Below are 14,438 nucleotides of genomic sequence, written 5' to 3'. Positions count from 1 at the left end.
TTTAATGTACCTTCTTTAGTCAAGCAGAGGAAACACCACTCAGATCATCCTTTCTTTGAATAAATATCTGAAACTGATTGTGGGCCATTCTAATTTTGTTTCCAAGGATAAAAGAAATGTTGGGGGAAGCGGTGAAAATGCTTTTAGTGTAAAGATGCCTAGCAAATTCACAACTACAATCATCTACAAATATTAAAGAACATATCCTACAGATGTTAAAATAATTCCTGTAATAAAAAGAGCATTGAAACAAAATTAACAAAGAATAGATAGAGAATCTTATCCTTTTGGTCTTCTGGAAGGGTATTATAATTTGGTTTCGCTTGTTGGCTTGAGGCTCTAAAGGGGAGCTCACTGCTGGATGTGGCTGACAGGGTAAGAAGATCTCATCTCCATGCAGTCTGTTTCCTTGGTTCTAGTTTGCATAGTTTTTAACTTTTTTTTGTCAAGCACAAAGAATCCCTATGTTAAATTGCAGCACGGAAGATTTATTGAAGCCTATACACAAGTATCTAGTTAACTAATAGTTAGCATTAAATTGGCACTAGATAAGGGTCAAAGGAATTCAAAGGAGGCTGGACTTGGATTGTTTGTGGCAACATAAGGATTCTAAGGCAATAACATGTTTAACTGCATCCCCCAGCTCTGCCTGCTCTTTGCCTACATTTTTCTATTTATAGTTTTATGGTTGTATTGTAGCCCACCCAGGCTCACCTTATTGGGGGCACAGGCATCATATAAATTTAATAAATAAATAGAAATGTATTTAAAACAGTAAAAAAAAATTTGCAACCTGATATTAAATAATTGACAAATTATGAAAAATATATGCCAATGTTTTAATGAATATATTTTCACAAAATATTTTTCTTAAAATCCAGTCTTAAATTATTTCCCTTCTAAATTAAATTATCTAACCACGCTGAGCAAAATTCTTACATTTCCTCACCAATATTACACCAACAGTTCTAGCCTTTTTATTAAGTTGAATGGGTCACTGTAAAATATATTTAGAAGAGTTTTATATTTAAGGCAGTAAAGTTTAGAAATGCTATCTACTATAGGTAAGGATACAAAGGTACTGATTTTAAAAAGTGAAGACTGTATGAAAATGGATCGGTCATACTATGTATATTTTTTGCAGTCTGTTTGACTTTTCTGAAGAAACATCAGCATTTTATTCAGCTGCATTTTGAGTATATCAATCTAACTACAACCTGTCTTAGCATGAAAAATAGAGGTCATTTATTTTCTAGTATTGACATCTTCAATAGAGTTCATAAATGGGGCGTTGGTCTTACCTGAGACGCACCTTCTCGTTGGGTGGAGACAGCAGCCAGGAGGGAAGGGTGTGGTCATCTGTTAGGCCGATAGACTGAGCCCATCAAATTTGCTAAGTCCCGCCATTGTTACTGGGCAAACCCAGCTTTTGGCGAGGACAAGAAGACAGGCTCGGCGTGTGGGACACCAAGAACATGGTAAAGAAAAAGAGACAGGTAAGAAACCAAAAAGGGGCCAGACTGGCAAAAGAGAGGGAGGATCTGGCTGCTGTCTCCACCCAACGAGAAGGTGCGTCTCAGGTAAGACCAACGCCCCTTCTCCATTGTGGGTGGAGACAGCAGCCAGGATGGGACATGCCAAAGATCCACGTCCCTACAGTCGGGTGGGACCAGTCTGGTCCGAAGTACCCTCCCCAGAGACAACTCGCTGTAACACTCTACAACCAAAGGCGGCATCTGCTGAAGCAAATTTGTCCAATTTATAATGTTGAATGAATGGAGAAGGCGATGTCCACGTAGCCACTCTGCATATTTCGAGCAATGAGGCCTGAGTAGCCCAGGCTGCCGATGTCGCAGCGCTGCGGGTAGAATGCGCCGTCAGTCGAGATGGTCTCGGGAGAGATCGTAATTCGTATGCCTTGGATATCGTCTGCCGGATCCAACGGTCAATAGTCGATGAAGACACCTTGGAGCCCAAGGATACCGGTAGGAAAGAGACAAAGAGGGCTTCCGTTTTACGGAAATCCGCCGTCCGCTTAATATAGATCCGCAGGGCCCGTCGGACATCCAAAGAGTGCCACCGTCGTTCAAGTCTGTGGTTCGGATGAGGACAAAAGTTGGGCAGGATAAGTTCCTGCATGCGATGGAAAGTGGTATTAACTTTAGGTACAAAGGTTGGGTCCAAACGGAGATCCACCCAGTCGGCATGGAACACACAGAGGTCCTCCCGGGTTGAAAGGGCGGCCAATTCAGAAATGCGCCGAGCCGATATGATTGCAACCAAAAAGGCGACTTTGCACGTCAAGAGGCGAAGGCTAGTCGTGCGCAAAGGCTCGTACGGGGCTGACGTAAGAGAATTTAGAACAACAGAAAGGTCCCAAGTTGGATACCTGTGCAACACAGGAGGGGAAAGGTTTGTAGCTCCTTGCAGGAATTGGTGGATTAAAGGGTGTTGTGACAAAGAGGATAAGGACCCAAAGGTAAGGACCGATGAAATCGCCGCCACTTGTCTCCGCAATGTGTTGGGGGACAGTCCTTTGCGAAGACTTTCCGTTAAGAAGACAAGAATATTTACGATGGAGGCCTGGAGGGGACGAACCCCCGCTCGATCACACCAGGCACAGAAAGACTTCCAAGTGGCCGAATAAATCTGGTCTGTAGACGGCCTTCGCGATGCCTGAATAATGGAAATCACGTCTGCAGGAAAGTTGACCTTCCCAAGCGCATGCCGCTCAATCGCCAAGCAGTCAGACAGAGCCACTGTAGGTCTGGATGCGTCAAGGTCCCTTGGGTTAAAGCGTCCTGCGGTTGCGGCAGTTGCCAAGGTTGGTCTATTGACAAAGACACGAGGTCCGCAAACCAAGGTCTGCGTGGCCAATGTGGGGCCACCAGAATGATCTCCGCCTGTTCCATCAACAACTTGCGAACTACCCGGGGAAGCAGAGAAACCAGAGGAAAGGCATATAGGAGCCCTGGGGGCCACGGACAGCAGAGAGCATCGACGGCCTCTGCCTGAGCCGACGGGAACCGTGAGATGAATCGCGGCAGCTGAGCATTGTCCGACGTGGTAAAAAGGTCGATCACCGGCATCCCGAAACGCGTCGCGATCTGGTGGAAGAGCCGAGGATTGAGACGCCACTCCGCATGGTCCAGCCGCTGACGGCTGAACCAGTCGGCTTGCAGATTGGTGACACCGGAGATGTGTTCTGCCTGCAACGAAGCCAGATGGATTTCCGACCAGAGGCCCAACCGTAACGCTTCCGACATTAGAGAGAGAGACCGAGTGCCCCCCTGATGGTTGACATGGGCCTTCGCGGTGATATTGTCCTTGAGGACCAGAATGTGGGAGTTGGACACAAGATGATGAAAGGTCCGAAGTGCCAGGCAGATCGCTCGCAGTTCCAACCAGTTGATGGAGCGACGGGATTCGACGGAAGTCCAGACACCTTGAGCCAGGTGACCCCGACAATGAGCACCCCAGCCCTGGAGACTGGCGTCCGTTGTCACCACCACTCTCTGCGGATCAAAGAAAAAACAACCTCGGGAAAGTGCTGGAGACCGCCACCACCTTAAGGACCTAATTACCTTCCTAGGGACAGAAATCTTCACAGGAGAGGTACCTCTACCCGCTTTCTGTAGAGGCAACAGGAACCACTGAAGTTCCCTCAAGTGTAACTGGGCCCAAGGAACTATTGAAATGGCGGAAATCATCTTGCCCAGGAGTTGGGACAGAACCAAGGGAGAGGAAGATGTAGCTCGTTCAACTTTGGAGACAAGGGATCTCAAACTCTGTCTCTCGCTCGAAAGGAAAACTCTCCCCGCAACGGAATCTATCAGGGCCCCCAAGTGAACCAGATTAGTAGAAGGAACTAACTGGCTTTTCTTCTCATTAACGGAGAACCCGTGGGCAGCGAGGGCACGGAGAGTGAATTGCAGATCAGAGGCAGCTTGTTGGGGAGTAGAAGACAAAATCAGGATATCGTCTAGATAACATTGTAGACAAATAGACTTAGCCCTAAGGGAAGCTGCCAGGGCAACTAGTACCTTGGTGAAGGTACGGGGAGCCGAGGAAAGGCCAAAGGGCATGGCCCGATACTGAAAATGGCGCCCCCCGTAACAGAACCTAAGGAACTTCCTATGGGAGGGGAGGATGGGGATGTGGAGATAGGCCTCAGTGAGGTCTATAAAAGAGAGGAGATCGCCCCTCCTGACACCGTCTAGGATAGATTTTAGGGAGTGCATCTTAAACTTCCGGTATAGGACATACCGGTTGAGACGCTTAAGGTCCAGAATGGGTCTCCACCCCCCCGAACACTTGGGAACGAGGAAGACACGGGAGTAAAATCCCGTGCCCCGTTCACTCAAGGGCACAGGTTGAATAGCCCTGATTGATAGAAGGTGCTTAACCGCCGAATCCATAAGGGATCATTTCTGGATGTCATTACAAAGCGGACAGCACACAAAAGACCTCGGAGGAGGGGAAAGGAATTCAATGGCCAACCCAGATCTCAAGGTGGCCAGGACCCATTTATCCGATGTGGAGCCCTCCCAAACAGGGGCAAAGAGAGCCAATCTGCCCCCTATGGGAGGGTCCGGGATGCACTTAGCGACGGTGCCCGGAGAAACGACCCCCTCCCCCTCGAAAGGGCTCTTTGGGAGCAAAGGTCCTACCTCTGGGAGGTCTGTCCTGACCACCCCGTTGTCTAGGTTGGAAATTCCCTTGTGACCTAGAGAGGGAAGGGGAGAAGGAAGATCCGTCATACGGGCGAGATTGGGGGCGAGGAGTGTACGGGCGGAACCTGGAGTCCCCCCTGCGAAAGACAACTGGGAGGAATTTCTTTTTGTCCTTTGTCTCGGAGAGGAAAGGATCCAGAGAGTCCCCGAATAGTTTGGAGCCCGTGAAGGGAACAGACGCCAGGCGCCATTTATGCCTGGCGTCGGCCTGCCAGTGGCGTAACCAAACTAATCGATGCGCAGTAACCGAAGACGCTAGAGACTTGGCCGCAAAGCGAGTGGCGTTCAGAGTAGCGTCCGCCGAAAACTGTGTGGCAGCAATAATCTTGTTTAAATCCTGTCATACTCGAACGTCCTCCATAGGCAACGACTCCTGTAAATGTTGAAGCCATAAAAGAGTCGTTTGATTAAAAAAGGAGGCAGTAGAAGCTGCTCGGATGGCCCATGAAGCACCTTGGTGAGCTCGTTGAAGCACGTGTTCAGCCCGGCGCTCCTCCAGACGAAGGCCTTCCTCAGGGTCACCGGGAACCGCTGAGTGAGGTAAGAGGGCCGCCACGAGAGCGTCCACAGACGGGACCTGAAGAAGAGAATCTAGGTCCGGAGCAATACTGAAGTTTCGTCGATCCGCTGCCGTAGGCGTTGGAGCAGAACCCGGTGAAGACCACTGCTTCTTGATAACATCGAGAAACAAAGGAGGAGTAGAAATGGTATCCACAGTCCTAGCTGGCTCGGCGAAGAGAGGGCTTAAATGTCCCTTAGATGCAGAATCAGAAACCGGTAGCGGTGACGGGGAGCTAAGCTGGGCCGTAGCAATGGCCTTATGTAGTAGGGATTTGAACAAGGCCTGGGGAAAAATACCCGTAAAGGCGGGCTGTTCAGGAGGCAGATCATCATCCTCCGAGAGTTCCAGGTCATGAGGGTCATCAGCCGCATGTGAAGGGGATCTGCTGGCCATAGAAGACACGGGTGAGTCAGGGGCGTCGATGGACAAAGCATCATCCAGATCCCCATCTCCTCGAGAAGGGGACACTACGGAACGCACTGAAGCCGTTCTGCTAGCGGACTGAAAATGTGAGGCCAACGACTGTTGGACAGCTGCAGCGATCATCTGCTGTATCTGTTCCGTGGATGGGAAAGCGTGATGTTGTGTCCCGGTTGGAACGGCTTCACCAGCAGGTCGAGCTGGGGATGATTCCGGAGGAGGAACAGAGGTCGTAGGTGCAGACGAGCCCCACAGATCAGTCGATGCAATGACCGCAGGACAGTCCTGAAGGGAAAGACGATCCCCTTGAGATGCAGAATCAGCATCCATAGGGGGGTGGGTCGAGACCGAAGGAGCCTCCTTGCCTACTGACTGAGCGCCGCTGGCCTTGGTGCAAATCTTCTTCAGGACTCTGTCCCTGCGAGCCTCCGCACGGGAAGGCAGAAATTGAGATGGTGCCTTGCTGAGCGGCTGAGAAGAGCCAGAAGGGTCTAGTCTGGAAGAAGATCCAGAGGGGACTTCTTTAGTAGCAGGAGAGACTCCCTGATGATGGTGAATATCAGAACTTCTGGTCTTGTGACAGTGCTTGGACTTATGGGAGGCTTTAGGCATGATGACAGTAAGGGAAACTGTCAGATAGTTGTCACAAATTAGGCACGAGATGGCACAAACAATGAATGTGGCTCAGCACCAGTTATCACAATAGGGAGTGCAGACACTCCACATGTAATGGTGAGAAATAACCTGGGCGAAACAGAGGTGCGCAGAGATGTACCAGTAATGGCTCGCAGTGCTGAGGAACAAGGCAGGCGGGGGGGGGTGCGCGAGACCCCACTCAAGAGCGTTTCCTTAGCCCAGGCACAAGCAGTCCACTAACTAAATGTAGAGGTAAAAGGGGGGGGGCGCAAAGCTCCACCAGCAATGATTACTCAAATTAAGGCAGTAAAAGTCCCTATGGCAGCAGGGAATGGCACGCAGCTTCGTTTAGGCCCTTAACAAACTTTCGCGCCAAAAATCTTCCCAGCCGCTCAAGCGGCGCTGCGGGGAGAGGCGCCTAAGCCGATGGGCTCCACCAGCTGATTTGCGCCGTTAGAAGAGACTGCGAGGCAGGATCGGCCACTAAGGGCAGCAGTGGTCACAGGGAAGGGCTGCGAGCTTCCCTCAACGCCGTTGGGAGCGTTAAAACTCCACGAAGCAGCTAAAAGAGCTGTCAATGAGGCAAACGGCGAACAGAAAAAAACAGAGCTTTTTAAAATTCAAAATGGCCACCGGGAGGTTTGAAAAGGGGGCGCGAAGCTCCACAGACCCTAGGATTGCCCCCAAGACCCGAAACAGCCAGCTGTGAAGGTAAAAGGGGAGCGCGATCACTCCACAATGCTCCCAGGGGTTCCCCCCAACGCAAGGGAAGGGGCGCAGAGGAATCCCCCCCCCAGCAACCAGTAAAGTCAGTTACTAGGGAATCAGCTTACTGAAAGTTGAAATCGAAGTCCAAAGGAGGTCCAATGAACAATCCGAGTCAAACCAGAGTAATAAACAGTAAAAGGCAGAGGAGAAGTAGCCAGGAAAGGAGAAAAAGTCCAAGAGGATCAGTCCCACACGCCTGTCAAGGCTGACAGACTGAGCCAAAAGCTGGGTTTGCCCGGTAACAAGGGCGGGACTTAGCAAATTTGATGGGCTCAGTCTATCGGCCTAACAGATGACCACACCCTTCCATCCTGGCTGCTGTCTCCACCCACAATGGAGAAAACAAATATTTACAAAAAATAAACAATGTGTATTTTACAATAAAAGATCTGGTTAGGGTATATTTTAGTTGCTAGACTCTGAAAAAAACCCTGTTTGTAGTATTCCTTAGGCATAGAAGCTGCTGTGATCTAAGCCAGTTATTCTTTCTTAATTCTAGACTGGAAAGTTAAAAAAAGATCTACCTACTAACTTGCATGTGACAAGTTTGATAAATTATCATACATAACCTTTAATGAAGAGAATTTCCTGTAATGGATCGATTTAGGATAATAATGATAATAAAGTCAATTGCAAAAGGAAGTTCTACTTGGAACAGCTTACCGTATTTTCCGGCGTATAAGTCGACATTTTAACACATGAAAATCTTCTCAAAAGTCGGGGGTCGTCTTATATGCCGGGTGTCGTTCTCCTGTAACCAGGCAGACCAGCCCGAAAGGCTCTGACGAGTCTTAAATGGCTCTGGCGATCCCAGCTCTGACGATCCCAGCTCTGACAATCCCAGCTGAGTTCCCTGCAACTCAGCTGGGATGGCCAGAGCCATGTAAAAGGAAAAAAGTTTTTCCCCTCCAGCTTGCTTACCTCAGCTGCTAGTCGCAACGCTTGCCTTGCTTTGCTTGCCTGAATCTATTCCATCAGCAAGCAACTCCCTGCCTGCAATCAAGCAAGCAGGGAGTTGTGGACTTCAACTCCCAGAATTCCTCAGCCAGCAAAGCAAAGCTGGCTGAGGAATTCTGGGAGTTGAAGTCTACAAGTCTTAAAGTTGCCAAGGTTGGAGACCCCTGTTCTATTGGGTAAGTTTTTTTCCCCTTTGGGAGCTTTAAAAAAAATAGTCAATTGGGGTTTTTTTAGTTGTTCTTTTTTAGACCTAGCCATTTAAAGTTTAGGAAGTTTTAAATTTAGCTTTCATATAAAAATAAAAATAATATAAAATAAAATAATATTTGTGCAGCTTTCTGAGATTTAGTGTGTTTCTGTAGTGTTTCACTCTAACTACACAAACACACAAAATCTCACAAAGCTGTATGTGGAATTTTGTGTGTGAAAAGTGTGAAAGTTGGTTTTTTGGACTTTTTGTGGCTGTTTGAGGTTCCTGCTTGTTGCAGGGGTCATTTTGGGTCTAGCACAGCTGCTTTTACATTGTGGGTGAGCCAGTTGTGTTGTGTGTGTGTAGAGTGTGAAAGTATTTTGGGGGGCTTTTTGTGGCTGTGAGGTTCCTGCTTGTTGCAGGGGCCATTTTGGGACTAGCACAGCTGCTTTTTCATTGTAGGTGAGCCAGTTGATGTTTTTAAATTTTTATTTGGTGTGGATTGGAAGAGGGGTAGTCTTATATGGCGAGTATAGCCCAAACCCTATATTTTAACAGGAAAAGTTAGGGGTCGTCTTATACGCCCAGTCGTCTTATATGCCGGAAAATAAGGTACATTCTGTGACAATACCTTTTACACCATCGAACAATATCTGCCTATCCTGGGTCTTGTGGAAATACTTGAGGGGTGAATAAAAATACCAAATCCAGCCTAAACATCTGGCTAACAATGTAATCAACCATAATAATTCTACATGTATTAAAATTGGCAGATTTCTGTGTGATTTTTTTTCTTGCATATTAAGGAGGCAAAATGACTTATAAGCAAACACATGTAATGCTGACATGGACTAGAAACGGATATCTCTGTTGAACTTTTATACTTTAGACATTTATACCATATCTACTTTATTACTGACTTGTTGTCTAATAATAATCCTTCCCTGATGCCATAAATTACACTGAAGATTTCATGTAGGATAAAGAACTTAATAAATATTAAGTGTTAATGGAAAACCCTAAAGCTTCCTACACCATATCCACATTTTCAAATACAGGAGACTCATACTTAAAATCTTGGAAGGAAAAACCTGTTTCAGTCAATATGTGTGTCTTACCTAGCTTTGGAAATACTATCAAGTATTCTGCATTGCACTGTGGACAGGCAACTCGAGCTGTACTATTTCCTCTTTGTTTTTCGTCCACCCAACGCTGTAGACATGCTTGGTGAACCCATTTTGTAGAGCCTCTACATCTGCACGGTCTCACCCATTCTGCAGTTCTGTCATCCTCATCAGTAGCAAAACAAACCCAGCAACTCCTGTAATTCAAACACAAGTCTTATCTCAGTTACAATTACAAACAAGAGCAAAATATCCTCATTTGTCTCTACACTTTCTTCTTAAAAAAAGCCACTAACCAAAGTTTAACCTAGAAGTATTTTAATGTTTTTATTCATCAAAGAACAACACAATAAAAATACCAAATGAAAGGATCACATCTTTGACTGGTATTTGGAAATCTGAGTTCCAGCAAGAATCTTCATCAACTATTACTTCTTCTTTGGCAGAATCGATCTACTACAGGATGAGTGTCTTTTCTCTGATGTTAAACTCTAAATTAATGGCCAGACAGATAGTCCTTGACTTACAATTGTTTTAACAATGCTCTGGGATTATAGTGGGTATGGAATGAGTGCTTTGTGACACATAAAGTACTTCGCAAAACATTGCACTACCAACCTTATGGTAATATGACCATGATCTGAGGGTTTGGCAACCTGTTCATACTTACAACTAGTTGCCACACACCCTGTAATCATATGAATGCCGTTTGCAATCTTCTCTGCTCATTTCCCCAGAAAGTCAATGGGGAAGCCATCATGGAAGGTTGCAAGCTGCTGGCACCTGCCATGAAGCAGAGATTCCATCCAGTTCTTTGAAAGCAAGAACTGGCTCCTGGGAGAAAATTTCAACTGGGAGGGAATCTCAGGTCTACATAGACCTGAGAATCTGTCCTTCTCCAGGCAGCCTTTTAAGAGCAAAAGGGCTGCTTACTGAAGAGAGGGGAACTCCTCTGGCAGGCTGCAGAAATGGAGGTCTAATCCCAAAGATCTGATCTCTGTTCCTGCAGCTTTTTGGAAGAATTCCCTTTCATGTATGGAAGAGAATTGGTAGGAAACTTTTTTCTCCATCTGCATAATGACTCTGGAGATTATTTAACAAGTGTAACTGGAAGCATCAGGATTGCGATCATTGAATGAAGCAGTCAGATGGGCATTTCACTTAGACTGCTTTGTTCAACGATCAAGATTCTGGTTCCAATTTTTGTCGTAAGTCAAGTACTAATTGTAGTTTGAAAGGGTAGCTAGGAAGTGGAATAAGTTGCTCCTCATGCAGTCATTTGGCAAGAATGTAGGACATATAAAGCGTTGGTTGCTCTAAGGCAGGGGTCGGCAAACTTAAAACACTCAAAGAGCCACTTGGATCCGTTTCCCACAGAAAAAAAACACACTGGAGCCACAAAACATGGGTAGGTGTGGCCAACTCGATGTCACTCACTCACCCAGTCACATGACCCCCCCTAGCCATGCCTACCCAGCCACAAAACCATTCTCTCTCCCCCTCTTCCTATCTCCCCCTCTGCCCCCCATCTCTCTCCCTCTGTATCTCTCCCTCTCTTCCCCCTCTCTCACCCCTCTCTATGTATCACTCTGTATGTGTCTCTATGTCTCTTTCTCTCCCCCATCTCTCTCTCTCTCTGTGTGTTTCTCCCCCTCCCTTTGGGTGACCTTCCTCCTCCTCCCCCTCCTCTTGTGATGTCCTGGACAGCTGTGGCTGAGCCAGGAGCGTGTACATGGGTGGGGAGACCCTCCCCAAACGAGCACCAAAGCACAGCAAAGGCACCCGTGGGGTGAGCGGCTGCTCAATTAGGAGGGTCTTAACAGGATGGGGCTTCTTTCCTGCATTAATGCTCTGGCCATTGCCTTGCTGTTTCATCCCCCACCCCCAGCAGCTCTTCGGCTGAGTGCAGAGGGTGCGAACTCCAGCCTGAAACGGCAGGAAGCAAAGGCTGCCTTACGTGCAAATGTGGCACAAAGACAGGTACAGGGCAGCTTCTCTCCTGCACTCTCCTCCTCCTAGTACTCTCGTGATGCCCTAGCCGGCTGTGGCTGAGCCGGGAGCATGCGCACACGTGAGGAGATCCTCCTTAAGCAAGCCGCTGCACACCACTGCACACCTTTCCTGAGCTTCGGCGCTTGCTTGAGGAGGGTCTCCCTGCGCGTGCGCATGCTCCCAGCTCAGCCACAGCCAGCCAGGGCATCACGAGTATGGAAGAGCCACACTCAAGGGTCCAAAGAGCCGCATGTGGCTCATGAGCCGTGGTTTGCCAACCTCTGCTCTAAGGGATGAAATTTGTCAGAATATATATCTTTTTAGAGCTCCTGCATTTTGAGAGCTTTTGGCAATATTCAATACTACCAAATATAATGTCTCCCTGGATCCCCTGAAAGAAAGAGGGTTGGATATTGTTTTAGAATGGCTCCAGTCTTATCAGAGTAGGCATTTCCCACTAGTAACTGTGAGAAATAGTTAAGTCCATGATTCAGCAATGCAGAGTGCCATATGACATGGCTTTCTTCTTCCCTCCCATATTATTTAATATCTGTGTGAAATTGGTCAAATATAGATTTGGGATGAGATATCATTAATACACGGATAATATTATACAACTGATAATTCTCAGCTGTACATTGCCACTTCAAGCTAAATTGGATACAGTGTGGAGATCCTGATTTTATGTCTAAGGCTGGAAGAGACGAGATGGGGCTAAATCTTCCATGGTGCACATGGACATGACTTCTGAGGATCTAAGATATTATGCTATCTGCCCTCTAGAAATGCTGAGTAGAAAACACTGAAGAGGGCACTAAAGAATACCCAGTGACACTTGGGTCACGTGAATATAAGCAAGCAGCTGGAAAGCATCTCTGATTTTTTTATTAATTTATCGGTTTCAATTTAATAAATTTAATACATTTAACTTTATTAAATTTTAACTTAAATTGCTCTGAAACTAAAATCCACTGTTTAATAACAGCTTTAGCCTTCTCAGATTCTAAGAATAATAGATGTTTGGGTGAGAGGAAGATTACATATAATACTCGTCCATCACTTAGGCCTATAATTGTCAAATGATATTAACGAGAGGAGCCAAGTTAAACTCTATCTGAACAAATAAAATTACTAGCCAAACGTTGGCTTCAATTCTGAATAGCTTGGCTCTAGTCTCAAGGTTGCATTAGGAACATATGCAGGGTTTTTTAAAAAAAATACATCTTAAGAAATCTTGTTGTGCTTTTTGAAGTTGGCATAAGCACTTAAGGGCACATCATACAATAACTGTATAATTAATTCTGCAGCAAATAATTTGATGGCAACAGGAATAAAGTTGCTTCCATGCATTTAATGAAGTCTTGTAAAAGTGCTGCAGCAGCACTTCTTTTGTGTCACAGGAAAGGCATAATAAACATAAGCACTTTTCTTTTAGAAGCCTGAAAAAGAACTTAGATAATTAAAAAAATTAACTTGCTCTATGTCATAGTTGTCTATATGTCACCTTTCACTCCTGGTACTGTTGGAAAGCAACATGATTTTTGATAGTTAATGAGCAACTGCATCTCTCTACAGCAGGTGTGTCAAACTGGCGAGTCACAGGCCAGATGTGTCATGTGCAGGCCACACCCATCCCAGCTCCACAAAGGCAAAAAACACAGTGATACATCATGATACGTCACATGACATGATCGAGTTTGACACCTGTGCTCTACAGTGTTCGATGAGACTATTAAGACCCTTTGGGTCAATGACAAAATAATGGCATCTTAAACATAAACCAAAATAGGTAAAAAAAAATTCAATGTCTGAGGGGCATATAGTTATATAACTATAATTACAAATTATTCTAATCAAGGACATATTCATTATTTTTTATCTTAACTCACAAGTCTTGATGGCTACTTCATACAAAGTGGAGTAAAGGAAAGACACATATTGGAATATTCTTGAAGCAACTCAACAGACTAAGAGGGTTAATATTCGTTTGAATGAGAGCAAAAAATAAAGCATCAGTGGATCATTATATGTACTTATCAAATAAGTTTAAATAATATATACAGCACCACAAACAATGGATGAATTGCAAAAGAATTGTATAATTATTTTTATAGTCTTAAACCTAGCACAAAATGAATAAATACTATAACAGTAAAGGATTGCTTTCCGTCAGATGATTTATCTTGTTATTGATACAGGAGAAAGCTAAATAAAACCACTGACGTAAGAATCTTAGCTCTTGCCAAATTTTCCATTTTCTTGTAATGAATAAAACATTACTTTTAGCTAGTACGGAATCAGTCAGCAACCTAAAATAGAAACAGTTTGCTCTGTCAAACAAAACACAATCTAAAAATCAGCTCGTGGTCCTTACTATTTCTTAAGAAAGGTACAATAACCTTTCATGTTTTAAAGTTCTTGGATATGGTTTATTATGTCAGCATTGGAAAAAAACAGGTTTTTTAAAAAAATTCTATGTATCTATTGCTTTTTACACAAAATACTTATATATGCAAAAGACAACTTTTCCCATTTTTTTCAGTCAAAGATATTTCACTGAATGATTATAAACTTCCAGAAGTCGTCTAAAATTCTTTCTTCCAATCAATATTAATAAAAGGCAAACTGATCATATTTTCATTTTCTAGTATTCCATGCTACAAAGTTGGCTATTACTTGTGTTCAAATTTTACAGAAAGAGATTTATAGAAATCAGAGTCAGTCAATTTTCAGCTAGTGTAAGATTTACACTGACAGTTTTGTTAGCCTTGTGTGTGATAAAGTTAGGATAAAACAAGAATATACCCATAGTCTTTTTACAAATCTAACAGCCATTTTCAAGGTGTCAACACAATTATTACCTTTCGTTTTTATGTTAGATGAGGAAATAATAGATTTGTACAGTTCATAGCATTTCTATGCAGGATGTAACAATCCAAAATATATTGTTGGACGTAAGTTTATTTCTTAATTATATCCTGCCTTTATTATTATTTCATTATCTTTATTAAAAAAACCTAAAGACGATGAACATACATAATACTCCTTCCTCTATC

The 14,438-nt window shown here is 44.8% G+C and overlaps 1 protein-coding gene across 2 annotated transcripts in view; it reads right to left on the bottom strand.

Moving 5' to 3' along the window:
• Positions 1–14,438, bottom strand: part of MARCHF5 (membrane associated ring-CH-type finger 5) — a 31,051-nt gene that overhangs the window by 10,440 nt on the left and 6,173 nt on the right. For both annotated transcript variants that reach the window (XR_004593460.3, XM_034430454.3), the window contains exon 2: positions 9,385–9,587. Coding sequence is in view for 1 of the 2 variants with exons in the window: in XM_034430454.3 (XP_034286345.1) it covers positions 9,385–9,587 (203 nt within the window). In the remaining variant the exon portion in view is untranslated. The remainder of the gene's footprint in view (positions 1–9,384; positions 9,588–14,438) is intronic.

This window comes from Pantherophis guttatus, chromosome 6, assembly GCF_059756535.1.
Source record: "Pantherophis guttatus breed Tessera chromosome 6, ASM5975653v1, whole genome shotgun sequence".
Taxonomy (NCBI): domain Eukaryota; kingdom Metazoa; phylum Chordata; class Lepidosauria; order Squamata; family Colubridae; genus Pantherophis; species Pantherophis guttatus.
This window is presented reverse-complemented; position numbering and strand designations above follow the sequence as displayed.